The sequence below is a fragment of the Caloenas nicobarica genome, chromosome 1 (genome assembly GCF_036013445.1).
Source record: "Caloenas nicobarica isolate bCalNic1 chromosome 1, bCalNic1.hap1, whole genome shotgun sequence".
Lineage (NCBI taxonomy): Eukaryota > Metazoa > Chordata > Aves > Columbiformes > Columbidae > Caloenas > Caloenas nicobarica.
The window spans coordinates 87741028-87768850 of record NC_088245.1 but is presented as its reverse complement, the minus strand read 5'-3'; the positions used below and the strand labels follow the sequence as shown (position 1 = coordinate 87768850).

Genomic DNA, 27823 nt, shown 5'->3' with positions numbered 1-27823 from the left:
TGGAAAGAGGAACTGACCTGTTCCTCCATAGTTCATTTAATCATCATCATCATCATTTCAACTCATGAGCTGGGTCAAGAATAGGAAAAGGCCAAGCTGCCCCTGCAACCAAGACTTGGAGAAAGTTTAGGCCAAACAAAGATTTTTTTAGCGGGCTGGGGTCTAAGGGTAAATAAGATACACAATTATTTCCTGTGAGATGAATACAGACCAGCAGGTGTTCAAAAGATCAAGCAGCTGAGGCCTGGGTCTTGTCTAGACAATTTCTTCCAATATTGCTTCCTGAGCCTGGTGTCTTGGGAAAGGAATGAGGTTAGGGAAGCGAGAAGAAACACAGCACAGTTCCCAGCAGGGCTCATGGTGGAGAAAAGCTGTCTAGATACTCCCCAAAGAACTGAGAGGAGCCCACAGAGAAGACTTGGACAAATGGAAGGTCCACATCTCTTCATATCTGGCTTCAAGGCTATGGGGTCACCACTGATGGACGGACAGATGCAGGGGAGATGGTCCAGATAACACTGGAGGTCTTGGGCTGTGCTTCCTATGCAGAGAAACTGTTGAGGCAAAAGATTGGTGTGTCCTGCCTGTGAGATCTCATGGGCTTTCACACTGGTCGGAGAATGGACCTTACTGCTGGCAATACAGTTCACCAGAGAACAGCATCTTGCACATGTGGGCAGAGGAGATCTTGGTTTCACTGCAAATGAAGTTCTGACAAGCAATGTGGGACTGGGGTCCCCACATGTCCTTGTACACGGGCATCTGGCAGCACCAGCTGCTCCTCTGGGCATCCCTGCTCGAGGCAGAGGTGGTTGGTCCTTCTGTGCTTCATGTTTGAAATTTCTCAGCGTACATGCTCTACAGTCCTGTGGATTTCTTAAGCAGTACTGAGAGGCCAAGATATGCATGTCATGGATTACACAAAGGGGAAGCCAGACTTATCCAGCCACTCAGAGAGATCTCCACAGCAGAGAAAGAAAACGCTGCAAAGAAATGTATGGGAAAGAGGATTTTCATCAACCAAAAGAGCCTCCAGGCAGGATATAAAGTCATCCCTGAGCTACTGCATGTGAGGCATCATCACTAGAAAGAAAAAGCCCAGATTAAAATATTTCCTCTGGCTTCAGCCCTTTTAGGAAGAAACATAGAGAAGAGGGAAAAAACCAGAAGCAATTGGGCAAGGCTTGCAGGTGAGGCACATGGAGAAGGCCCTGTCCCAGGGCAGGCACCAAGGCACAGGTCCCGTGCAGCCTCACACTGCTGGGGCAGGGGGAGCACCCCTCTGCTCTTGTCCCACACCTGCTGCTCCCGTGAGGCACTCATGACTCAGAGCCCAAGCACAGCAGACCATTGTCTGATTAACTGCAATTTCCCTGAGCCAGCGGCAAAGCCCCAGCTGCGCCCTGGCCTGGAAGGTTTCCTCGGCTGCTGACTTGTCCTGCCATTTGCAGGGCCTTGTCTCACCACCCCTAGCTCAGCCTTCGCTGAAACGCCAACATGTGTCTTAACACGTCTTCCAGGCATAGGACCTCACGTTGTCCAAACACCGACTCCCTGCACTGCGCTGTGAGGATGCGCCCGTGCTCACAGCTCAAGTGAGCAGCATTAGTTACCCAAACCAAACCTGTGAAGACAAAGTGTTGCATCCCCCAGTCCCCATTTTATCTACCTTACCTAATCTTAGAGATGATCCAAAAACTCTACTTGCCATCTACTTTCTCCTTCCTTCAGGAACTTTCATGAGGAGCATTTTTCTCTGGAGCTTTACCTGCCTTGGCTGTGCAGCCTGGGTCCACTGGTCAGCAGATGGTCCCAGAAAACAATTCCTCTCAGCAGGCTGCTCACCCCATCTTGCGACCCTGCCAGGCACCAGCCTCCCGTCACTGGAGAAGCACATGCAACAGCCACCCAAGCAAATGCTACAAGAGATGACGGGACAGGGGAACCCCTGCTGTGGTTACGCCAAGGTTGGATGTGGGACTGGGGGCAGGCAAGAAGATGCTCTGGGATGCCCTGGTAAAAAGCTGACATGGCAGAGGAGGCCAGGCTCTGGGAGAGGAAGGTCTGCAGGTGTAAGCGTCGTTCAGCTTTGTTTTCCCCACGAGAGCCAAGACCTTTCCAATCCCTCAGCCTCAGCATTGGTGCTGCTCCATGGTTAAGAACAAGGCGGCCCACACAGCACCAGTGTTACACAGGGACAGCCAGTGGCTCCCAGAACAGGGATCTTGTCATTGTCCCATCTGCCAGCCCCATCTGGCACATCCAAGGGATGAAAGTGTCCCATGGGAGGTCCTCATTGATGTGGGGTTGGGGGTCCAGCAAAGGACACCCCTTGCCTTGAGCCCCACGGCGCCCACAGCAGCACAGGGAGAGCCCACACCTGGCGAAGCTGTAGAAAAGGAAACTGTCCCATTTAATGACCCCTCATCCCCGTAACACAGAAAGTGAGCGTGCCGCCAATGCACGGCAAAGCAAAGTGCACGGTGAGCAGGACTCGGCCCCCGCCCTGGAGGAGGCAGGGGGGCTCAGGGTGCCCTGTGCAGCATGGGGACCCCCAGCCAGGCGCCCAGCCAGCAGCAAGGACGGAGAAAGCCCAGGGCTCGGTCCAGTTGGCACCAGTGTCAGGTCCAGTTTGCAGGGAGGTACGGCTCTCGCTCGGCTCCATGTGGTGCAGGGAGGGCAGGGGATGGGTCAAGCGTACCAGGATGGAGACCGGACGAGATGAGTCTGGGGGGCTCAGGGACAGGTCCTTGGAGAATGCCACCACGGCAGGTTTGGAGCCTCCCTGCCCGAACCACGGTTTAACCAAAGCAGGGGAAGAGAACAGAAAAGGGGCTGGGGGCTGAGCAGCCCCAGCAAGGGCCCTCAGGTCTATCTAGCTATTCCCATGTGCAGAATATCCAGCAGCAGGGGAGCGTGGGGTCTGCCAAGCACCCCAAAACGGGAGTGAGCCTGGGCAAGAGATGTTTACCAGTGGCTCCACATCCCTGACAGTCTCTCCCAGGTGCAGCTCAGGCATCCCCGTGCCAGGAGAGGGGTCCGAGGGAGCAGGGCCTGCCCTCATTATCTGATGGAAGCATCGCTGGGGGGGTCGCGGTCGGACTCCTCACTCTCCTCATTCGGGGCTGACTCGCTGTTGGAGGCTGGGGTGAAGGCAGGAGACTTTCTGCAGAGAAGAGTAAAGGGCAGCAGTCACAGCACTGCCCAGGGGAGGGAAAGGACCCCGTTTGGTGTGGGCAGTGGGCACCAGAACAACAAGAGAAGCTGAAGTGTCCCTCTTACTCCCTTGGGACATGTGTGGGTCCATGGGAATCCTTGGGTGCCAAGAAGGGTGTCCCAGAGAACACTAGCCAAGAGGTCCAGAGCATGAAGCTGGGGGAGGTGCAGGGGGGAGCCTGCTCAGAGCAGGACACTGTCAAGGCAGGCGAGGCTAGGGGTCAGTGAAAGCCCACCACCAAGGTCCCCAGCCTGGAGCCACCCTGGCTTCACACACCTGTGGGGACTTGTACAACATCCCTGCACAAACAGCAGCCCTTCTCTCCATTGGGGGTGTCTCGTTTCACCTATCAAAACTGACTCCTGCACGCAGTCCACCTTCTGCTGAGGTGGCACCACAGAGGCTGGTCACCATGAGTCCAGCAGCCTATGGGAACTCTCTTCTCCCCAGGCCACAGCAGGGCAGGGCTACTACCCTGCGCTTCAGCTCCCACGCACCACCACACTGGCTCTGGTCCTTGCCCAGGGCGCCCTCATGCTGAAGCTCACCTGTCCCCAGACTGGGTGATGAGCCGCCGGCAAGTCTCCATCTGCACGTCCAAGCCGCGCTTCATGCTGCACATTTCCATGTACTCATGCAGGTGCCGGTTCATATCGTTCTTGGCCGTGGCCAGCTCCAGCTGCACAAGGAAAACAGTGCAGAGATGAGCCCAAGGCACAGTGCAGTGCAGGGCAGGGGGCACGGCCAGACCCAAGGCTGCTGTCCCCCACTACCAAGTACCTGCTCCAGCATGGTGTCTCCCTCCCTTGGGGACCCACTACCTCATTTCCCATCCTTCTGTGCCACGTCCTCCCCACTTCCTCCTCCTCCTCTCACCTCTATTTGGTCGATGGTTTCCTGATACTCCTTCTCGCGGCTCTTGAATAGCGACTCTGTGTCCTTGATCACCTTCTCCAGACTGTCGTCCTGCTGTTGGGGAGAGCAGATGGCATGTTTAGAGGCAGGGAAGCATTCAACACAAGGAACCAAAGGCAGAAGAGAGAGAAATCAGAGAAAGAACTAGCAGCAGTTGGGAAAGGGGAAGAAACATGAGCAATGTAGTATAAATAAGGCACGAGTCAGCCCTGCCAACATGGGGTAGAGAGACCCAGGATTCCCCACGCCGGGCAGTGAGCACCTCAGCCCGGAACAAGCCCAGCCAATGCACAGAAGCTTTGGAGAGCGGAGACCATCCCCAAGCATGACACATCCCCAGGGAACTGCAGAGGGCCAAAGATGCGGGACAGTGAGGGCTTTGGCCAGACACCGAGGTCACTGTTTGGGCAGTGCTGCTGCACAGTGGGCAGGTGGGCTGGAAAGCCTGAGCAAGGGACCACCAGCCAGAGAAGGTCTCCTCTTACGGGAGGGCCACAGCTCTCCCTGCATGTACAGGCCATGCTCTCAGCACATCTTTCAGGCTACGTGTCCCTGGTCTGTCTAACAAGGAGACCTTCATAAGGATGCAGTAATGTATTCATGTAGAGGAGATGGGGTGTGGTGGGGAAGCATCTCTACAGGTCTGCAAGGGATGGAGGGGCTGAAGTCTGGTCTTTGAGGGAGCACCTTCCCAGTCTCAGGCAGAACCAAGTGTCCCAACCCAGGGCTGGATCCCCGCAGGGATCTGACACCACTGTTACCTCCCCCTGCACCTCTGCGGCTGCAATGGCGTATCCAGAGAAGTCCTCCCAGAGGAGCAGCGTTTCTTCTGTCTCCTCCCACGTGAGGCTGTCACAGTCATCCTCAAAGTCGTATTCCCTCCTAGGGGCAAAGGAACAACACATCAGCACCCAGCAGGAAAACCATCGGTGCTGAAAGCCTTGCCCCAATCACAGGCAGGGCTGCAGCTCTTGGAGGTCTGGCCAGGGTGGGCTCAAGTGTGGCCAAACGCAACAGCTGACAGGGAAGGGACTAGCTTCATGGTCAGGAGCCCCAGCAAATTCAGGTAGGGACTCCTGAAAGGCGAGAAGGGGGGCAAGAGGAGGGGAGTTGGACCAGCTCCCACCCACAGCACAGGTGGGCTCAGGTGTCCTGAGAGGTCAGTCCCACTGCACCACAGAGCACAGGGTGTATGTACCCCCTGGCAGCACCTCCCATTTCACCCTCCCCCAGGCAGACGGCCCACAGCCCACCCCTGCCCACCCCGATCCTGGGCACTGGTGGTGATCCCAGTGCCAGAGCCTCGCTCAATGCTGGCGGCAGAAACGTGAAGCAGCCGCACTCACAGCTGGTTCAGCATCCTCTGCATTTCCTCATTGATACTCATGGCCGTGGTCTCGTCCTCCTCTTCCTCGTCAGGTTTTCGGGAGGCATCGCTCTCTGACAGCGAGGTGTCTTCGTCACTGACCTGCTTGCGCTCCCGCTTCCGCCCCACCGAGGCTGGGACCTTAACGGGAGACAAGTGCAGAGACTACAGAAACGAGGCCGGGTCCGAGGTCGGGAGCAGGTAGTTGGGAGGAGATGGAGGGGAAAGGAATGTCAGAGGGACAGAAAGGCAGGGAAAGAGAGAGAGAGAGAAAGAAAGGAAGGAAGAAAGAAAAGAAGAAAAGCGAGAGAGAAAGAGAGAGATGGGCTCGTTATGATCAGGTTAAAGATGGTGCAATGGATAAAACATGGTTTTAGCATTTTCTAAAATTAAAACTAAGCAACTAAAGATGGAATCTATGAACCCGATGAGAAAAAACAATGTGATTTTACTGCAGAAAAACTCAAATTGCCCACCACCCCAGTCCACAGACAGGGAAACACAGTGACAGAAACAGGAAAAAAGAGACAGAGTCTGAAAAAGATGAAATATGTCAATATTTACAATCCGACCTTATTTAAAGAAAGTTTAAAAATTGTATGCTTTCCCAACTGAATGGAACTAACCAGTTGCTTCTGTAGGGACAAAGAGAGCGAAACAGAAAGGCAGCAACATCCAGAAAGAGAGAAGAGACAGAGATAGAAAAGAGAGACAGAGAGAAGATGACGGAGAGGGGAAGGGGAAGGAGAGAGATGGAGTTAGAGACAGACACTCAAGCAACTCGTCTCCCTCCTGCAGCTGCTCCCCTACCACTGAGGGGTCCCTGATCCCAACACAACAGGTCAGCAAGAGGTTGAGGGGACTCGTGATGCCCAAAGCAACATCTGGAGCTTTCCACCTCCTCTCCATGCCCTTTCGCCTGGTCCTCCCGAGAGAGGCAGAGAGCAAAGGACAGCAAGGAGCAAGGGTGAGGGTGACCAAACGTCTCCCCTACCAGGGAGCTGGTGTTGCCTCTTCTACCTCCTTTGGGAACTCTCCTCCCCAGAACCAGTGGCTGAGCCTGGAGCAGCAGCAGGCGCTTCTCACCTGAAACATCTTGATCATGTCCTCACAGTTCCGCTGCTGCGCCACGTCGCACAGCTTGGCAGTGATGTCAATGCGCCGGCAGATGTCCATGTCCACCTTCATGGCCTTCTCTTGGATCTTGGTGTCCAGCTCTGTGATGTTCTGAACCCACAGCGCCACAAGAGGGGGACAAAGGAGGAAGACTGGGCAACGCAAACAGCAATCAGAGCCCCCAGGCTCTCCCCCGTGCTGCATGACTGCACCCGCCTCCCCACTTTGCTCACTGCACCCTGGACCAACTCTGCCAGACCACCTCTGTGCTGGACGTGCCCCACCAAGGAATTGCTTTTCTATGCAGCCCCACCGCTCTGGCAGGACGCTGCTGCTGGGTTGGAGAGGGGTTAGGGACTCACGTTGCTCATCAGTCCCTTGAAGACAACAAGTTCTGCCTTGAGCTGCTCCACCTTCATGGCCAGCTCCTCCTGGCAGGCTTCAGCCTCTTGGGCTTCCTGTCCCAGGCAGAGGGAGATGTGCAGATCAGCATCAGTGTGGGGCAGCTGGGGTGCAAGGGACAGGGAGGACAGCGATGCTCACCTCCTGCAGCTCGGTCACCCGGTCCTGAAGCTGAACACGCACCGTGTACTCCTCTTCCCATCTAGGGAGACAAACACGCTGGTCAGATCCCACCGGCCTTGCCTCGCCGGCTGCCAGAAAGGACGGAGCAGCAGCTGCTCACCCCAAAGCTATCTGAGAGGGGGTGATGACGGCACCAGGGTGGGAAGGACAACGTGCCCAGGAATGCATCTCCGCTTGTTTCCAGACGATGGCAGCTGCCAAACGCCTGTCAGCTCCACCCACCCCCAGCCATGAACCCCTTCCCCACCATGCTTTCCGTTGTCCCTACCATGGGCTGGCCCACAGCTGCCTGCTCCACAACAGGGAAGCTGGGGACACCAACTGCAGGCTCTGTGTAGCAGCTGCACTGCACGGCCTGCCACGCTGGGGCTGGCCTGTGGCCCGATGTAGCCCACCGGCCTCTCCATCCACCCTCAAACCCCTTGGCCTCGGGTCCGACGCTCAATAACAGGCTTGCAGACATTGCACGGTTTCCCCCACTTGCATCATATAGAAACACAGAATCATGGAATCATAGAATAGTTTGGGTTGGAAGGGACCTTCAAAGCTCATCTAGTCCAACCCCCCTGCAATGGGCAGGGACATCTTCAACTAGATCAGGTTGCTCAGAGCCCCGTCCAGCCTGGCCTGGAATGTCTCCAGGGATGGGGCATCTACCGCCTCCCTGGGCAACCTGGGCCAGTGTTTCACCACCCTCATTGTAAAAAATTTCTTCATCCTGTCTTACCTGAATCTCTCCTCCTTTAGTTTTAAACCATAACCCCTTGTCCTACCACAACAGGCCCTGCTAAAAAGTCTATCCCCATATTTCTTGCAAGCCCCCTTTATGTTGAACGGCTGCAATAAGGTCTCCCCAGAGCCTTCTCTTCTCCAGACTGAACAACCCCAACTCTGTCAGCCTGTCCTCAAAGCAGAGCTGTTCCATCCCTCTGATCATTTTCGTGACTCTCCACTTGACCCTCTCCAACAGATCCATGTCTTTCCTGTGCTGAAGGCTCCAGAGCTGGATGCAGTGCTCCAGGTGGGGTGTCACCCGAGCAGAGGGGCAGAATCACCTGTGTCATATTTGTGACCACATTTGCGTGTCTGCAGTCTTGCAGTTCAGGCTGTCCAGAAGCACAAAACCCCAACCTAATACCAAACCATGTTACAGTGTGAGTGGCCATGATGTGTGTCAACATGAAGGGCTGATCTTCTGCCCGTACCAGTGCAGGAGGCTGCCCTGCACTGGGCCAAGCTACGTGAGCAGGGGCACAAGTCTCCTTGGCAGTACTGCCACATAACATGATGGATTAAATAACACTGTTTCATCCTACAAGGAAACAGGATGCATTGTCCGAATTTATGCCAGCTTGGCCAGTGGGTACTGTATTAGGCTCTGCAGCTTTGCAAAAGGCTGAGCTGCAAGGTGCCCAGCCTTGCTATACAAAGACACATCGCCTAGCAATTATTATATTGTATTTCACTGCATGAGATCATCATCTTGGGCCATGCTGCGGTGTTGGCCCCATCCACAGTCTGTTGGGAGGCCACCAGGCTGTACTGCTCTTTGCTAAATGACTATCCCATAGAGCAGACGGGTTGGCACGCACTGCGGTGCGGCACGGGGCAGGGCTGCTGCATTCTTACCCAGCTCCTGGCTCTTCTGGGAGAGCCAGATTTCTCTGAGAAAGCAGGATTTCTCTGGGAAAGCAACCAGAGCTGGGCCCTGCCTGGTGCTGTGATCTCCGATTTCTATTTAATGCTTTCAAGCACTGACACAGGCACTGTGACCCTGCACGAAGACGTGAAAAATGTCTCGCTTATACCAAGTTTGAAAAATAAATCCTGAGGTCTAGGAGACCAGAAAGCATATGAAATGCCCTCACACTTGTTATCCTGGGATATCAGGACAATCTGGTCATGTTAGAGAGTCCCAGCTTATTAATTTCCAAGTTCTTAAGGCTGGCAACACTGCTGCTTACTCAAACAAGGAGAAAGTGTGCAGTCCTCGTGCTGGTGTTGGCTTCATCCCGCAGCTACAGAAAGGGAGTCAAAAGGGGTTCCTATCTCTTTGGGGGAAGAGGAAGATGAAGAAAGAGGGAAAGAGAAAGTTAAAAGGTAGAACTGCCCTTATATGGGAACTGTGCAAACAAAGCCTCCCTCCCCGGGGATAAAAACGCCTTCCACCACACGAAAAAATTTTCAGCATCTTTCTCAGCGTGGCACTTCCTCTCTCTTTTTTGGTCCCCGCCTCCCTCCGGGTCTCTATATAGCCTGGACTTACTGGGGAAGGAAAGCATAGCTGCAAATGCTTGGAAGAATTCATTTCACACCAATCCTACAGAAGATGAGTGTGGATCAGACAAACGCCAATTTAAAGGCAGGAGGCAACAGCGATTCGCCCCACAAGCAACAAATCTGCACGCCCATCCCTTACGAACCTCTCTCCCGATCACCTCCTGCCTGGCTCCTTCTTCCCTGCTCCCTCCTGCAATGCACCACTCCTAATAATAACCCGCCTGCAGCACTGTGCCCGCAGCCCTGCGCGGCCGCCGCCGCTGCCAGGTCACTGCCGGCTGGAAGCAAGGCTGCCCCACACAACCCCACAGCCACCGGCGCACGCCAAGGGAAGACACGCTTCCTTCCTGCACTGCTGCAAGGCAGCAACCTGCCCAAAGGCTGAAATACAGGAGAAGGCAGAGAGCGAGGACAGGAGGGTCCCAGCAGCAAACAGACCTGGCCACCTCCTTGCCAGTGACAGGCGAGTCCTCCCGAAGCTGGGGAGGTGACCAGATGCAGTGCTGTCCCTCCTCCAGGTGTGACCCCTCAAGAAGTTCACTTAGCAGAATAAACAACCCCCTACATCTTTAAAAATCCTGTTCACTGCGAAAGGCACTGGGGTGCCTTACCCTGTGCTGCACAGCTAGTGCACACCGGTGCTGTGGGGCACCCTTCAGGCTGCTTGGGGCTTGAAGCTGCACGTTTTCCGCTCTCACCATGTTTGAACTTCAGCCTTAATGGTGTATGCCCTGACATCTTGCACATCTCCTTGGAAGGCAATTACAACAACAAAAGACCTTCTTGTGGCCTTTCAATATAGAAAGGAGGCTTACAAGAAAGATGGAGAGAGACTTTTTACCAGGGTCTGTAGTGACAGGACAAGGGGCAACGGTTTTAAACTGAAAGACAATAGATTTACATTGGACATAAAGAAGAATATTTTTAGTTTGAGGGTGGTGTGATACTGGAGCAAGTTCCCCAGAGAAGTTGTGGGTGCCCCATCATCAGAAGCATTCAAGGCCGGGGCTTTGAGCAACCTGATCTAGTGAAACCTCATGGCAGGGACTTGGACTTAAAGGTCCCTTCCAACCCAAACCATTCTGTGACTTTAACACTGTGCCATAACACTACTCAACCCACACCTCCAGTATGTCTTTGCAGCATCCAAGATAAAAACTACTCAGGAACACAGATGTAGCAGACAGCACAAACCTGATGAGACTCTCAGATCCCCAGCACTTTGTGGGTCTATATGATACTCACAGGCACCCTTTGCCCCCCACAGGCCACCTAGCCTCAGTCTGCTCTCCCAAGTGGGGCTCCTGTGAGCCTCTCTCCTGCTGCTGCATCTCTTCTTGTCCTGCCCTATTGCCCCTTCATCCCTTCTAGACCCCAGACCTGAATTTCAGGCCCGGCACATTTCCTCTGGCTGCACTGCTCTGAGCACTATGGGGTGCACGGTGGCAATGCTGCCCTGAAAAAAGCACAAGCTCAAGCACCCAAGCCGTGGGCCAGAGAACTGGGAAGTCCTCTGTTAACACGATCTCTTCCCTCTGCCCCCAGGTGAGCGGCAAAGGGATGACACCAGCCACACTGTCCCCACGGCAGATCAGAGCCTGCCATAGCAGGGAAATCTCTGCTGACGGGGGATGTTGGTATCTGCCCTCAGCATGGGGAAGGGTGTGGAAATGGGATCCTCCTGTCCCGTTCCCCTGTTTGGGACCTGGCTGCACCCGTCAGAAAGTTCCGGTGCTGGAAAGGGTCTGGGGGTGGGGTCTGCTTTTCCCCAGCTCCTGGTAACACAGTCCAAAAATAGATCCCACCAACAACATTGGCCCACAGCAGCTTATGGTGTCCCCCTGCCTGCTCCCAGCGTGCCCGCTCCCTTCATCATCACCCCCCTGCAGCCTTCCCCAAAGTCCGCTTGCCAGAGCAGGACAACCCCCAAAAGCTCTCCTTTCTCCCAAAGTTACAGCAGCAACAAAGCCAACTTGTTCCCCACTGGCTGACCTGCCTTGAATAGGTGAGGCTTGAGCCCCCTGTGCCAAATAAGGTGCCTCCAGCTACCCGACATCTGATCTGAACACAAGGCAAGGAGAGCTGCCCAACCCTGAAGAAGGAGCCTGACCTCTGGCTTAATAATAAAAGGCCTTAGGCACACGCAGCAATCAGTGGGAAAGAAGAGATGCCAACTTCGCCTTTCCATGTGCCTTGCCTAGTGCATTCAGAGCATCTGACAGGCAAGTCTGCTCAGCCAAAGGCTTACAAAGCCAAAACCAGAAGGTGTCGTATTAGATTCCCAACCTTGATCTTGGCACCAGAGCCCACCAGGTCAGCGGTACGGCTCCTGTGGCTAGAGTACATTGGTTTGCCCCTTTGAGTACATAATCAGTTACTTTCTAAGTGCTTCTAAAGCATCATAAAGTGACTTCTGGGAAAAAAAAACAAAAACAAAAAACAGTCGCTAGGGTGGTGTCAGTTGCCAGTGATGATCTCACCCAGCCCCACGCTCTGCCCCTCACCCTGATCCAGTGACACCAGCCCCCTGCCCAACCTCATCCTATGTGCAGATCTGAGAGCAGCCTCGGAAACTGGCTTAAAACAAAAGCGCCGCCAGTGCGATGCGAGAGCAGCGACTGCCCCACATGGGAAAGAAGAACCAGCCAAGAGATTAGCTTTCCATTCTGCTTCACCCTTCTCCCAGGCACATGCCAAGCCGCAGCTATTTTGGGTTGGGAGGAAAGCCCCAGAGGAGTGGGGTGCTCCTGCGCAGTTTGCTCCTGTTGAGGCACCAGCTGGGAGACCACTAGGGAGGGAAAGGGCCTGGAGAGTCAGTCGTCCTGCTGAGGGGCTTCTCAGCATCATCTTACATACCCAGAGCACCATCCTTCTCCCAGCAGCCTTTTCCAACCCACCCCGCTCACTGCTGCACATCCACCTTCCTCACCTACTTTCTGGCTGCTCCTCCTTCCCGAGTGTTTCCAGATCCCCTTCCCTTTAAAACGCCGCTCCTGGAGTCACGTTATTTCTTCCCCACTTGGAAAGGCATTTCTAGTCCCTCGCACCAGTTTGACAAGACTGAAAAAGGCACAGCGAGCATCCCACGCGGGTTCAACCACCAGATGGCAAGTGAGGAGACCCAGGCATAGGCAGATGCTTTCAGGAGTCCACATTTTTGCCTTACAACCTCCCTCACCTCACACTGCTGACTGGAGCCCGCACTCACAGGCAGTCAGACCAGGGCTGCCTCTCCACCCCTGCCTGCTTCTCCCACACCGGTACCCGCTGGACGGAGCCCTGCAGCCTCCCCAGCAATAGTCATGGTCCCTCGGGGGACGCAGGTCAGACCCTCTGGCTCCCGCCGCCCCTTCTCACCTGCGCTTGTACTCGTCGCGCTCCCTCTTCACCTTGGCCAGCACGTTGTAGAGGGCCCGGATCTCCGGGGTGATGGTGTCGATCTGCACGCCCACCCCGTCCGGGTGGACCCAGGAGACCCCCGGTCCCTGCACCAGGGTGGTCTCCGGTCCCGGGCCCAGCCGCCGGGCTTGCGAGAAGGACCAGATGGTGCCGGGCATGAAGCGGGAGGCGGCCGAGAAGGGAGGAGACGGCTGGGCGGGGGCGCTGAGGCGGCAGCCGGGGGAACCCAGCGCCCGGGCCGGCGACAGCCCAAGCCCCAGCCCCAGGGTGCGGATGGGGCCCACAAAGCCGGTTTGCACCGCCTGGTCGCGGCGCGGGGGTCCGCGGCCCCGGCTCCCCCCGCCGCCGCCCCGCTCCTCCAGCGCTTGCTGCAGCTGCTTCTCCAGCTGCCGGTTGCGCCGCTCCAGCTCATGGACCTTGGCCAGGAAGCAGCGGAACCGCAGGTTCAGCGTCTTCAGGACGCTGATGTTGGAGCCCAGGTCGTTGCGGAGGGCCATAGCGGCGGGCGGTGCGGGGAAGGGGCCGGGGGGCGGCGGGGCGGCCAGGTCCCCCGCCAGGGGCTCGGCGGGGCGCGGGGCGGGCGGCGGCGGCGGCAGCTCGGGGCCCGGCAGCCCCTGCTGCTCCTGCGGCAGGAGGAAGAGGTTGGGGCCGAAGAGCGGGTTCATGGCGGCGGCGGGACGGGGAGCGGGGCGCGGGGGGGAGCCGAGCCCGCCGGCGCCAATCAGGGGCCCGGCGGGGGCGGGATGCGCCGGGGGGCTGCGCCCGGGCGGCCCCGGCGGCGGGGGTGCGGCTTCCGCTGCGGCGGGGATGCGGCGGCAGCGGCGGGGCCGGAGAGCCGCTCCCCCGCCCGGCCCCGCGCCCCGCCGGCCGGCCCCGGGCGGAGCGAGCAGAGGAGGGAACGAAGCAGAAACAGGAGGGGACAAAGCGGAAACCTCCCTTTCCTCTCCTCTCCTCTCCCGTCCCGTCCCCCCGCCCCGGGGGGCGCGGCTCGTCTTCCCGGCGCTCCGCTCCGGCGGGTTTCGGGACTCCGCAGGGGAAAGGGACGTGGCACAGGCGGGCAGCGCGGCCACGTCTAGCGGGGCTCCGGCCGCAGCCCCCGGTGGGCACCGTCCGGCCTCCGCGCTGCCAGCCCCGGCAGCAGCAGGGAGGGGCCCCGCTCCAGCACCGCAAGCTGAAGTCCCGCCGGGCACCGATTCCCGTCATCAACCCAGCACCAACCCAGTGTGCCTGTGCTTTCCTGGTTTTGAATTGTTATTATTTTTTGCGTAGCCTTTAGTGCTTTCCCCTATGCCATCTCCCGTAAAAACGGCATAACTTTCCCTCTTGCACTCTTGAAGCCCCCCTTGTTATCATCACTCGAGCCCCCCTCTAAAAGCAGTCCTGCTCCACCAGCAGCACGCCTACGGAGAGCTGCCACCAGACAACGGCGAGCCAGAGGGCAGAGGAGGTTGTGTGGAGGCAGCCAGCCTCTCAAATATCATGTTTGGCTTGTGACTGGCTTTCTCCTTTGTTGTTCACAAAGCAGCCTCAGGTCTTGTTTCCTGCCCGCTATTTTAGCCTTCTTTAGGTCTTTTCCTACAGTCTCTTCCCCCTGAGCCTGACCTCAACCCTAGGTCAATGTTGCAAAAAGCACTGGCATGATCCCTCACCCCATTATCTGGTGGGAGGAGACTGCGCACAAATTGATCAATACATAAACATTTATGGACGTGGGCACCTGTGTGTCTGTGTGCTCTTGGCTTCTTCCCCCAGGACTTCCCCTGCGCAGCTGAGCATGGCACTTGTGCAAACCGGCCTCTGGCATTTCAGCTGAGCCTCTAGCAAAGGATGAGCGAGCAATGGGTTTGAATTAAAAGGAGAAGCCCGGTGTTGCACTACATTGAACTCTGTGGCAGAAGGCAAGCAGGCTCCGGTGGGGTAGTGTGCTGCAGCCCTTCTCTTGGGTTCTGAGGTATGGCTGAGTCCACACTTCCAGAAACCTCCTGGGCCCACTGAGGACAGCCAGCTTTGCTAGTCTTGGCTGGGAGTCTGCCTATTGCATTTTTCCTGCTGCTTCTCCTCCAGGCCTGCAGAGCTCCTCCATCCCTATGTTACTCTTCTGCCTTCCTTGCCTGGGAGCAGACTGAATGAAATTGGGTCCCCTCTCCTGCTTTGCTGTGTCCAGCATCAGTTTTGTCCTGTGACCTGCCTGTCTCCCCTCTCCTGCCCGCAACTCTGGGCTCCCTGGAGCAGTTCCCACTTGCATGTATAACACCTCCTCTCCTGCCAGTAACCTGGCTGCATCCTCCCTGGCACACCTGTGACTTCTGGAAGTCGTAACTGGATTTCAGTCCCTCCTACATGGGCTTAGAGTGGGCAAAGAAGTGAGTTTTCCTTCTCCTGTCACCTCCTTTTTAATGTTTTTTCCTCTTCTTAAGTGGCTGTTACCTTGCTCTGCCTCTGAGCAGAGAGGCCAAGCCATGGCAAACAGTGCTTTTGTCAAGGGAGAGGAGGGCACGAAGGCTTTTCTCACAGGGGCTGCAGGAGATCCCTGTCTTCCAAAAACCCTAGCTGAAACAGCAACTGGTAGGGAGCCATGCTCCCGGCAGCATTACTACCAAATCAACAGCCAGGGGAAAGGGAAGGACAGATGGACAAGAGGGATCCTGGTGTAGAAGGTTGCTTTGAAGCAGTGGTGGCAGCTCCAGACCTCCCAGCACGTGCCCTGGAAACCGTCACTGACTCCCTGCTGCTTGCTGCCACATCCCTTCACCTGCCCCCCACACTATTGCAGCGTGCCTGCACGCACAGCAACCCGTGTTTCCTACCAGCATCCTCCCCCCTTGCATACCGCTGATTTTACTCCCCCCCACTTTGCAATTCCCTCCTATTGCAGGCAGGCAAGCAGGGTCAGGCAGCAGGTGATCTGCTGCTGCATGCAGCCAGCGGGGAGCATGGGTGAGAGCAATGCCAAAAACCATGGGGCAAGCCCTTCCTTAAGTTCTGCTTGGCCTGCTTCTGTCCTGCTGAGGAAACGTGGCAAGTGGAGCTGATTAATGAAATGCCAGTGGAGGAGGACATCGCCATCCATCAGGACAAGCTTTTTCACCAGGAGGCCAGCGCAGCACTGGAGCAGGTGGTGGGGATCTCCATCCTTGGTGGTTCTCAGGGCTTAGCTACACAAAACCGCAGCAATGTGACCTAGTGCTGGGACGGTCCTGCTTACAGCAGCAGGCTGGGCTACAGACCTGCAGCGCCTCTTCCCACTAACACTCCTGCTGTCTACTGAAGATGACAGGGCAGCGTGGAGCCTTTTTTTTTCTCCTACCTTCCCCTGCTTGGGATACTTGCTGGGAGAGAGTCCAGCGGCGGGCTACGAAGATGATTAGGGGCCTAAAGCTTCTTTCTTAAGAGGACAGACTGAGAGAACTGGGTCTGTTCAGCCTGGAGAAGTCTGAGAGGGGATCTTATCAAATTTCTGTAGCTCAAGTCAGGTACCTGTGTGGGACTGTGTCTCCAGTTGCTGACAGCACAGTAAGAAGAGACTGAGCCTCTACCATTACCCTTCATATCAAGCTAGATTTCCCAGGTGGCTAAACCACCTATCAAAATCATGAGCTTTGCCTTGCTTCATTGTTTGAATTTGCCTAGTTTTAACATCCATTGCCAGTTTGAGATGCTCACCCCCTCCCAGATCACAGAACCTCTTACTAGATAATGCATCCTCCTTGCAAAGGTGTGTCATAGGTGAAACCTGTTCAAATTGGCTCCACAGCTTTCTTCGAGGATCTTTTTTTAAGGCATAGGTCACATTAGTGTGTGTGTACCCCACCTCCCTGCTCTTCTTCCCTCTGGGTACCCCAGCGCTACCTTCTCCCTTGCACCACACTGCTGGAACATTTCAGTGTAAACTCTCCAAGTCTTCCAACTTGCAGGATGCTTCACTAAAACCAACCCATAAAATTGTTTCTCTTCACAGAGGCAGGTGCTGCAATGAACACACAACTTTTGGGCACCTTGCTGCCTAGCAAAGCTGGCAGCCCAGAGTTAGCTGCCTAGATTTGGGTGCAAATGGGGAGAAATTGGCACAGTGGAGCAGCTGCCAAGAGAAGCTGGGTGATCACCACACTAACCAACATACAAAATTGCCCCTGTGTAACAGCAAAGGAGGCAATGGATTTTGTTTTAAAAAAACCCTAAACACCAGTCCAGGAGGGAGTTTTGTAGCCAGGTCTTGTGTGTAGAAGCAGTTCTAGGTACTACAGCCAGGAGTCAGGGACCTAACTGACCTTACTCGACAATACCCCATTGACTGCAACAGGCAGGTAGGACTTGCAGACATCCTCTTTGGGGGCTCTCCACACCCTCCTTAGTGGGGATGGACAGCTTGGGGGAGCAAAACATACTGGTGGGAGCATGGTCATTTGTGGACTCAACCCCTACAAAAGCATATATATCTATGAGGTTATGTGCAACGGAGCGTGTACTCAAGGATTTAAATTTTATACCCAAGACCCTGAAGTGTGCAGTGCAGGATTTCAGTCCCTTCCTCTGGATACAGCCTGACACAAGACAACACAACCACAGGCTGCGGAAAAGACCCTGACATGAGACAACACATCCCAGCACGGAACAGACATTACAGCATATGACATCACTGGAATTAGTGACTGACTCGTATTGGAGTCTCTTCTCTTTCCATTATGCACTATTGTCCCCAGAAGTCTTCGGTTTCCTTCCCCTGCCACGCCAAGGGTGCAGCAGCGCAGCGCCCTACCCCTACCTCTCCCTCCCGCTTTGCAGAGGTGAGCTGGCAGCAATCTAGAGCCCGGCTGGTAGGAGCTGCCAGCTGGCCATCTTAATTGCACCCTGATAAGGCTTCTCTGATAGACTCATTCCTCTCTGTTTGGGGAGAAGGGTTTGAAGAAACTACATCTAATTCAAGATCTTACTGTGTGCGTGATATTTCTCCCACTGTGCCAGCAGTCATTAACACAGATCCTCACCTCTTCCACGCATCTGGTTTGTTTTGCACACTTCTGGCCTTGTTTAGTCTAAAATAACTTTACACCATGTGGCAACTCTATTACAGAATTGCTTACCCATTTTTTTTCCCCTCCAACTTATTAAATGCCACCCTGGTAACATTTGTACACAGCACAGTGGAACAGGTATCACAACACATTACACCGATTGCTCTCAAACAGCTTTTTATTTATGATGGCATTTTTACTCCTCAGATCTGCTTTCAACCCCTGCTTTGCCTCAGTTCTTGCTTTGCTCTGCCTTTCAGATGTTCAGATAATGTAAGGCTGAGAGAGTCGGGGTTGTTCAGCCTGGAGAAGAGAAGGTTCCAGGGGGACCTTATTGCGGCCTTTCAGTGTTTAAAAGCGGCCTATAAGAAGGATGGGGACAGACTTTTTAGCAGGGCCTCTTGTGATAGGGCAAGGAGTAATGGTTTTAAACTAAAGGAGGGGAGATTCAGGCTAGACACAAAGAAGATTTTTTTTTTACAATGAGGGTGGTGAAACACTGGCCCAGGTTGCCCAGAGAGGTGGCAGATGCCCCATCCCTGGAGACATTCCAGGCCAGGCTGGACGGGGCTCTGAGCAACCTGATCTAGTTGAAGATGTCCCTGCTCATTCAAGGGGGTTGGACTCGATGAGCTTTGAAGGTCCCTTCCAACCCAAACTATTCTATGATTCAAATACATTAAAGAAAGGTATGGAAAGCTGCTCCAGTACTCACATTTTCTCAAAGTCTCAGCTTTCAGGTAACAGAAGATTCCCAGAGTAAGAAGGCAGCTGCAAACACAAGTCTAGTGTGACCAGCAGCCTCATACCAGAACACAGAGGGAAGCCACCACCCTTCATTCCCCGCTGCCGCATCCCCACTGCTGTCCCCAAAGCTCCAAGGCAGCATTTCAGCATCACACTCAACACTGTCTCTCTGAGCAGTGACAACTGCAATGGCTGAAATAAAGAGCAAAAGGGCAGTGAACCGCCTGAGAGAGCTAAAAGTTTCTTCTGTCTCTCTCCACCTACAACAAAAGGTTTGCAGGCAAGCCAAGTGAGTGGGATGATGTTTAGTAAGAAAGAAGTTTGACTCACATGGTTAAAGCAGCATCTGTTCCCCCCTTTCAGAGAGGACTACCATAATTTGCAGATCCACTAGGAACCAGACAGTTACACTGGGATCCTGACCAAGAACTTTCTATCCCTGCCACTAGGCTTATCGAGATAAACTGGTTATCAAGCTGAGACTATACACTAGTGTAGGAACCTTGATAGGCGGCAACATCAAAGTAGGACAGGTCAGCAATCACTCCCAAAACGACAGGCTTACGGCTTGCCAGAGGTAAAGGCCCTTCTATATACAAGTCACCCTGTAGCTGAAGATTACCATATGGCTCCAGGTTTGAGATTTATCCTAAAATCTTGCATTTCATCACTCCTGAGGAAATCTGCTAGGACCGGAACAGCAATAATGCTGGAGGAGCAGAGGCAGGGCTCAGCCTACCTGGAAGCTGGTGTTGCCACAAGCCATGCAAACCTTGTACCATGAGGACGCAGCTGAGGGATACGAGGTGCTAGGCAGAGCTCATGACTCATCTTGGGACAATCAAGGGCCAATGCAGCAGCCACCTCCTAAAGACAGAAGAGCCACTAGGCTGGGTCAGACCGATGGTCCATCTAAGCCCAGGACTCATTTTCCAGTGCAGGAGGAGGACAGAGGGGTCTGTGACCAGGGCAAGTGAGCGACAAACCCTCCTCACAGCGCTCTTCCAGCCTCTTGCAGTTCACAGCTCATGGGTCTTCTGAGCCTGTTGGGTTTACCAGCCCTTACAAAACAAGTTTTTCCCGTGTGCATACAGCTGGGTTTTCAACCTGCATAAGCTTCGAGCATCCACCATGCCCTGCAGAAAGGAGTTTCACAGCTACCTACACCTTTGGTGCATTTAGGGTTTGGGGTTTTCCTGTTTATTGGAAATAAGCAAGCAGTTGTTCTCTGTTCATATCCATGCCACTAACGGTATTACACACCATTATATACCATTATATCACTTCTTTCCCCATGGTCTCTTTTCCAAGCTTAAAGAGACCTAGACTCTAGCTGTTCCTCTCACAGAAATCATTCTGTAACTTCGGTTATATCTGTCATCCCTGAACGTTTCCCAGTTCTACAACCCTTATTTGGATGGAGGGCACTAGAAACGCAGTATTGAAGTGCATGTACAGGGAGGCAATTTATAAAGGGAGGCAATAATTTTTTTCGATTTTGCTATCTAATAGTTCCTTTCCTAATAGCACCTAGCATTTATTTAATTTTTCTGAATGACCCCAGAAAACTTCCCTCTGATCCTGTATGTCAGGCAACCTCACCACACAAACCTGGAGCGAGACAGTCGCATGCAGAGGCTCCTCCTTGCCCTAATTCACTGAGAAGCATGAGGAAAAAGTAATATTCAACTGTAAGGATATTTGGCTGATGGCTGTTGAACACAAAAAGACAAAGTCTTTATTTATAACCAGAGTTATAATAAATTAAACAGGTAGATACATAAGCCCTAAAAAGCAGATGATAACACAGGGTGTAACAAAGACCAGGACTCCTGAGGCACTGACAGATTGAACAACTACGGGAACCACTCAAGTGCAACCTCGAAGAGTTTCAGCCAGACACTTCACAACTGATAAGAAAGCAAAATTATTGTGGGCTTCATGTGAAAGAACAAATTTGTTACGGGATGCTTGAGGGGAATTGTGAGTGTGTGTAAAGTTTATCATGCAATGTTTTAAGGAAGATTATGGGAGTAAAACTTACTATGGGATGTTTATGGGAAGAATCAAAGAAGGGGAAAAGAAGGCATCAGGCTAGATCAGGGAGACATGAGCATGGGAAGTGGAGAGGGGGAATAAATAGACAGGGCCAGGCACAGAGACTGGCTGCTGGTCAGTGTTCCTGTCTGGCTGAGCCCTTCACCTGATTATCACCATCTGTCCCGGCCTTGTATTAAACTGATCCCAGCCACTTCCTCTGCACGCATGCACATTTGCGAGCTGCTTGCAAACTGCAAGCTGGACAAGCCCCTAAGTAGGAGAAGAGGTCTGAGAGCCTCTGGACAGACCACAAGTCTGAGGACGAGCCAGCAGTGATCCATGAAAGTGCATGTATGCAACCGACAAGCACACTCCAGGTCTGATGGGACAGGGAGCAAGAACAGAATTAGGTCTATTTTGCCATGCCTGTTTTGCAACTGCTGTTTGTGTTTTCCTGGGCACCTGCCACAGCACTTTCTTAGTTTTTTGCTAATCAGTCTGCATCTGGTTGCATCTCTGGCATCTATGCTTGTGTCTGAGGGAGTTCTGGAGTTCACACTCAGCCTCATCACTTGCTGAGCCTGGGAAAGCAGCAGCCTCACATGTAGCAAACCGGGACAGAAAGGATTCCCTACATCCTACGGTCCACTGCATTCAGCTGTCTTTAATAGCAAACACTGGAATAGCACATCAAGTTCTGCCACAACCCCAAAGCTTGGTGAGGAAAACAAATCAAGGCAAAGCTTCATGTGAGCAGAGACACGTGGCAAATACACAGAAAAGAGTTATGCCTCAGGTCTGTTAAACACCCAACTCCACGCACACTGTGGTGGAACAGAAACTGTAGAGCATACTTGGTAGAAAGCTCATTAATGAATTATCTCCAGAAAAATATTTATTTACTGGAGAGCAGAACCAAAGAAGAGAACATCAACTCACACTGATAAGGGAAAGGGACCTTGGGCTAACACTTAAATAGAAACAGCCCAGAACACTGCTTGTTATATCTCAAGAAGCAACCACATCTAGGTGAACAAAAAGGCAAAAAGAAAGGAGGTGATCATACAGTTCCAGGATGAGCAGCAATCTCTGTTGCAGTCTGGGAGGCCAAGAACCAAGAGAGCAGCGCAAGGGTGAAACGGGGACAATGACAAGAGTGACCTGGATTAGCACACAGTGATAACCGGGAATAGGGGCCGGTGCAGGACCACTGCCCTAGGAGCTCCAGCCCTGCTGAAGCACTGCTGGCAGGCACCACACAATACAGCCCCCATCCAGGCAGCCAGGATTTCAGCTCCCACTGCTGCTTCACAAACATCCAAGTTGCAGAGTGCAAGAACAGCCACCAGAAATGCCAGAACATTGGATGGGAATGGAAGGGGTAAGGAGACAGGGTAGAATTCTGTATTCCGTGTTCAAGGGAGAAGAACCAGACTTGTGCAAGAGTATAAAACTTTTAATGGGTCAGCGCATCAGTCCTTGATGCGGAGGGGAAGCAGCAAACGGGGCCATCACTGTTGCAGGTGCTCAGAGCTGCAGAGATGATCTGCATAGAGCAGTTCACAGTGGTACATGTGCAGCTGCAGCAGTCCCCAGCCTTTGCTCTCCAAGGAGGGGATCAACACCTGGAAAAGCAGTTCCTCTCACTGTCCATTCAATTTCACTCTGTGCTTCTTCCTGGTAGGGACTTGAGGACGCATCATTTTGGGAGAAGGCTGGCTAGCCTTCAAGGGCCTCTTCTGTGCCTGCAATGAACGTCTCTTCTTCAAAGCAGGCTGTGGCAGCTTCTGCTCCTTGTCAACTTTTGATCCCTCAAGTTTCTTCTTTTTTGGCTGAGGCTCCAAGACGGTATCAGGGACAGTGGATGGAGTTGCTGCTTCCACAGCAGGTTCTTCATCTAAAACAAGAGAGAAAGGTGCTGTAAGAAGAACCCACAAGGCTTCTGCAGGGGAAGCAGCCTGTGAGAGCAAGCCCACGCAGCTCAGCTGAGCTCCAGCACTAGGTTACCTTTTTGTGCCTGGGGAATGGCATTAGAGAATTTCTTGAACTTGGCAATAAAGAACCCATCCATATTGTGTGTGTGGGGATAGAAACGCCGCGTAGACTTGAGGGAGGGGTGGAAGCGACGTTCCTTGAACCTGGAGAACAAAGTGGGGTGAGAAGTGATAAAATGCCTCTGCTCAAAACTGGCCACCAAGTCACCTGTGCAGCTTGGGACCTGGCACGCACCTGGTGAAGCCTTCCTTGCCGAAGTCCAAGCCTGTGGCCACCAAACGAACGTTGCGTTTCTTCAGGGCATAATCCACAACCCACTCGTTCTCCTCCACCTGCCACAGACTAAGCATTAGGATACGAAGCTCACCAGTCCCCTGAGCAGGAGATGGCCACAGCAGAACATGGAAGGGACCTACCATGATGGAACAAGTGCAGTAGACAATGTAGCCCCCTGTCTCTGAGGCAGCATTGACCGAATCTATAGCGCTAAGAATCAGCTCCTTCTGCAGGTGAGCACAGCGCAGGATGTCTTTCTCATCCTGAAAGAGAAAGATAGGTTAGGATGCCAGAGGCACAGGGAAGCACCCCAAGCTTCTGTTTTGGATGAAGGGATGACAGGAGAGAAAAGCACAAACAATACAGAAGATTCTGGAGTCTTCTGCAGAACTAACCTCAAAGAAACTAGCTCTGGTACAACATACTGAATAGAAAAGAGAAGGAAAAATCCATGTCCCTATTGCAGGCATCTCTCAAGAATAAAGCTGCCCTAAAGTACTTCCTCTCGACTTATACTTGAGTCCCCACCTTGTGTCCCCACTCATCACTCACCTTGTTGGTTTTGACAGCAGGATCCTTAGAAATGACACCTGTTCCACTACAAGGAGCATCAAGCAAGACACGGTCGAACCCTCCAAGCACCTACAGGCAGATATATATTTGGAATTATGCTCACAGGTGAAAACTCAGAACAAGATCAAAACTACAAGGGGAACCAGAGGACCGGGAAGGCGGGAAAGATCCCTCACTCCTCCTTGTCCACCCTCCTGTCGCCGTATCAAATAACAAACTCTCCCCAGCAGCTCTGCTCATTCTCCTGTGACAAGTGGCTTTGGAGAACACAGCTTCACTGAAGGTTCAGCACAGCAGCTCTAGGTAAGGACACCCTGGTGAGCCAGCACAAACGTACCTTGGGGAACTGGCGTCCATCGCAGTTACTCACTACAGCATTGGTGACTCCCAGCCGGTGCAAGTTCCCTACCACGCTACGTAGCCGCTCGGCATTGCTGTCATTGGCCAAGATCATACCCGTGTTCTTCATAAGCTGAGCTGTCAGAAGGCAAAACACATCAGCAAGGGACTGAAAACTTCCTACGCTTTTGCTCATAGGGACAGCCACCCAGCTCCTTTCCCCAAGGTCAGTCTCCCTCTGCTCCCCCTTTCTGTACAGACCAGTGGAAACTCACCACTCCTCAGAACATCCCTCCCAAGCTTCCCACCCAAGGCTCCAGGGTGGTACCTATGTAGCTGGTCTTGCCTCCTGGGGCACAGCACATATCCAGGATGCGTTCGTTCTCCTGTGGAGCCAGAGCCATGACAGGGAGGAGACTGGAGGCGCCTTGCAGCATGTAGTGCCCAGCCAGATACTCAGGGGTGGCACCTGGGCGGGGAAAGAAGAACAAAAGAAGATGACATGTGAAAGAAAGGGAGCCAAGAGCAGGTCAGCTCAGCCCTACGACAGCAAGGGTGATCTCACCAATGGGCACAGACGAGTCATAAATAACAAGTCCTGTTTTCGACCACTTCCCCAAGGGGTCAAGATTCACACCACGGTTGATTAGAGCCTGCAAGACAAGGAGATGGGACTGAGACACTGCCCTGTGTGACAAGCAGCGCAAGAGGCAACCACAGGTTCCTGCTCACCTGTGCCAGGTCCCGTCGCCGTGTCTTGAGTGTGTTGGTGCGAATGGTCACAGGGCGGGGAACCTCATTGGCTTCCAGGAAGTTTATCAGCTGGATGAAAGAAGGGACAGAGAACAGAGATAAAAATGAAGACCCAGAGAGGAAACCAAATCCTCATCAGTCAGCAAAGACATGGACAGGGCAAGATCTTACCTCAGGGAGCGGGAAGATGTCCATGAGCTTCGTGAGCAAGAAGTCACTGTAGGAATAGTAGGCAGCCATGTCCCGGCGCAACAATGCAAGGTACTCCTTTCGCGTGCGTCCTTCCTCCCGCTTCACCGCAAAGTCCTGCAGCACCTCCATGTTGCCCTTGATGCGCTGGTGAATGATGTGCAGGTCAGGCGGCTCAGCAGGTAGAAGGACCATTAAGGAATTAAAAGTAGCCAAGAGACTCGCACACAGGCTCTCTATGAGCACAATCAATCATGCAGGACTCCTGTGTCACAACAACACCCGCACCAGACAGGCCTTGTTGGAGTACGCTTTCATCAAAGCTCAGCAGAGGGGGGCATTCAAAGGACAGAGCTGGACAAAAAGGTTCGCAAGGCAGAAACTATGACACATTTAAAAGAACTTGGTTAGTTACTTTAGGTAAACAGAAAAAACTGGGAAAGAGAGACAATAAAAAAGAGTCTTTCAATACTGAAGACATTACCTGTATCAGAAAGCAGACTAAAGGTTCCCCAAAGGCAACTAAGCGGTACAGAGGAGAACAAGAAGAGGCAGGATTAAATTGTACTGGGGGCAGGAAACCAAAATCACCCAAGACCAAGCACTTTGCATACCAGAATTGCTGTCATCAGAGGCTCTAGGAATAGTTTAGACAAATACCTGCCAGGAAAATCAGGGTACAGAGGAATGAACCACGTGATAAGATATCCACACACATTTGGGACTAGAAAGGAAATTGGGGCAGGCTCCAAGTGCGTAACAGATTTCTTAACTGTGTTGTACAGAAGCACAGTGTTGTATGCTATCTATTAGGGCAGCTCATCTAAAAATACCTTGTCATACGCAAAACACTCTTGCTAAGCAATACTTATGATAAAGTCCAAATGAAGTTCTTTGGCCATATCCAACCCCTGTGCTGCTGCATGCATACAGCTTATGGATGTCACAGATAAAAAGGATATCCTCTCTCTCAATCTGTTCATTAGTTGGCAGTTTAAATTGTTCATCTATATCCAGGTTGAGCTGCAGATCTGGGCCCTCTTCTTCCTTCTGTCCCATTTTCTGCCTGCTTGCCACCTCTGCTTCTTCCTCCTCCTCCTCCTCCTCTTCACTATCATCCTCACTGAGGCCTCCCCTAAGGATGAAGAACAGGATGGGAGTTTTACACAAGAACAGTATCACACAGGCAGTTCACAACTACCACTTCTTAGATGGCAGAGAGGACAGAATAACGAACAACACAGGCTCCTTTTCTAACCAGGAATGACTCTGCAGACTGGTGATGTTCTCAAATCCTCACCTGTCAGGCTTCTGCTTCAGGGCAGCTTTTTCAATAGGCAGCAACTAAAGACAGACAAAAAAAATTAATCAAACAACATCTCCAGGTGCCCCTTTACTCCCCACCATCCAGGAAAATTATCTGCTCTGTTCAAAATGGACAACAAACAAAAGCACCAGATGGTACACTGGGATCAGTTGCTAAACTTGAAATTGTGCTTGTGATGGGAAGATGGGAAAAGCTCTACCCCACCTCACCATCCACCCCCTAGTAAAGCCACTCTTTTTCCCCAGGCCTGCTGGGTCCTTTCAGTCAACAAAATCAAGTATTTCTTGTGTAATTAAGGGCAAAAACCTCCTACCTCTTCTTCTTCTTCTTCTGAAGAGGCACCATAGTCATCTATCATCTCCTCGCTGCTCCCATCCTCCTCCTCCATCTCCCAGCTGCCCTCTTCCACCTCACCATCGCTGGATAACTCCATGTTGTTTCCTTTAGATGGGATTTTCTTGGCTTTGGCTGGAGCCAGCCATTTTGAATTGCCATCACTGAAGCCAGAGCGGCCACGAGGGGTTTGTCCTGTTGCCTTTACAGCACGTTTCTCCTTCTGTGGGGATATCTGCTCTTCAACTACAGGCAGAAGAAGTGGTTAAAAATTAGACGCTATTCTCAAAAGCAGCTGCCCTGGTTTTTTTCAGTTGTTATACAAAACAGGTCTTAACCCTAGTCCCGAACTGCTTGTCCAAGAGATGAGACTGCTTGCTCTCCACATCAGTTTTCTCAGTCATAAACAAGAGCATGTTCTTCTATGGTAATTCTGATAAAATTTTAGAGAGACCTAACTAGAATTACCATAGAAAAACACAGCTACAAGATCCTTATGGTATTCACTCTAGACATATTATAGTAGTCTCCTTCCCAAATCTTTGTTTCTCCTTTCTTTTTCCTACCACGACAGCTTCCTAGGCTATGCAGGATGTAATGCAGTGAGTATAAAAACCTCAGCTACCCCACCTGCCTGCAGTAACCTCACTGTCAACAGAGGGTAAGTCAGAAGTGGTTTTAATACCTTTTCCCTGTTCGCTCTTCAGACAGCGCTGCCGCCTGGCACGGCAGGGGGCAGAAATTAGGAAAAAAAAAAAGTTTAAAATAATGAAATTCCACCTGTCCCGTGCCACAAAAAGGAGGCCGGAGCCGGTCGGTGGCGGGGGGCGGTGGGGCACCCCGGGGGGCAGCAGGGCAGAGGGGCTGCCAGACCCCGGCCCGGCCCCAGCACTCACCTGCCGCCTCTCGCCCTCCTCCGAGCGGCCTCCGCCCCGCCGCGGCGCCGCCCGCTCCCAGTCGCCTCTTCGCAGCCCTAGATCAGGAGGGGAAGCGGCGGTCAGCCCCAGCCCGGCCGCCCCCCCCCGCCCCACCGGGCCGCCCTTACCTCTTCCGCCCGTGGCTGGAGAGCTTCTTCTTGCCGGTGTCGGGCTCTGGGGAAAGACACGCCGCGGTCAGGCGGCCCGCTCCGGCGGCACCGAGCGCCGCGAGGCGGCATCGGGCCGGGCCGGGCCGGGCTTACCTGGCGGCAGGAAGCGGGCCAGCTCCACCTCAGCCCCGCGCTGCTTGCGGGCCTTGCGCCCGGGGCCGCGCTTCTCCTTCCTGGTGGGATCCAGCTTCCGCCCCATGGCGCCGGGCACCCTCCGGCGGCACCGGGCCCGCCGCCACACGTGCCAGCGGGCCCACCGCGCGGGCGCATGCGC

The 27823-nt window shown here is 53.4% G+C and overlaps 2 protein-coding genes across 4 annotated transcripts; both read right to left on the bottom strand.

The window, feature by feature from the left end:
* Window positions 1-2394: 2394 nt before the first annotated feature.
* IFFO1 (intermediate filament family orphan 1) lies at window positions 2395-13622 on the bottom strand. 3 transcript variants are annotated; one of them, XM_065630491.1, is made up of 9 exons: window positions 12837-13622; window positions 7158-7218; window positions 6977-7072; window positions 6585-6725; window positions 5479-5663; window positions 4894-5014; window positions 4094-4186; window positions 3766-3896; window positions 2395-3166 (listed from the first exon to the last, which is right to left on the bottom strand). In XM_065630491.1, exons 1-9 carry the CDS (start codon window positions 13541-13543, stop codon window positions 3064-3066), a joined length of 1638 nt encoding a protein of 545 aa, XP_065486563.1. In that variant the 5' UTR covers window positions 13544-13622; the 3' UTR covers window positions 2395-3063. The 3 variants fall into 3 exon arrangements, with proteins under 3 accessions (XP_065486563.1, XP_065486572.1, XP_065486583.1); XM_065630500.1 differs by having other exon boundaries at window positions 4906-5014; XM_065630511.1 differs by having other exon boundaries at window positions 5479-5639.
* Window positions 13623-22118: 8496 nt separating this feature from the next.
* Window positions 22119-27814, bottom strand: NOP2 (NOP2 nucleolar protein). The gene is made up of 16 exons (XM_065657003.1): window positions 27643-27814; window positions 27508-27553; window positions 27359-27435; window positions 26443-26708; window positions 26103-26146; window positions 25765-25937; window positions 24785-24984; window positions 24593-24682; window positions 24426-24513; window positions 24189-24329; window positions 23859-23998; window positions 23501-23590; window positions 23089-23211; window positions 22907-23004; window positions 22685-22815; window positions 22119-22574 (listed from the first exon to the last, which is right to left on the bottom strand). Exons 1-16 carry the CDS (start codon window positions 27746-27748, stop codon window positions 22321-22323), a joined length of 2067 nt encoding a protein of 688 aa, XP_065513075.1. The 5' UTR covers window positions 27749-27814; the 3' UTR covers window positions 22119-22320.
* Between the last annotated feature and the right edge of the window lie 9 nt (window positions 27815-27823).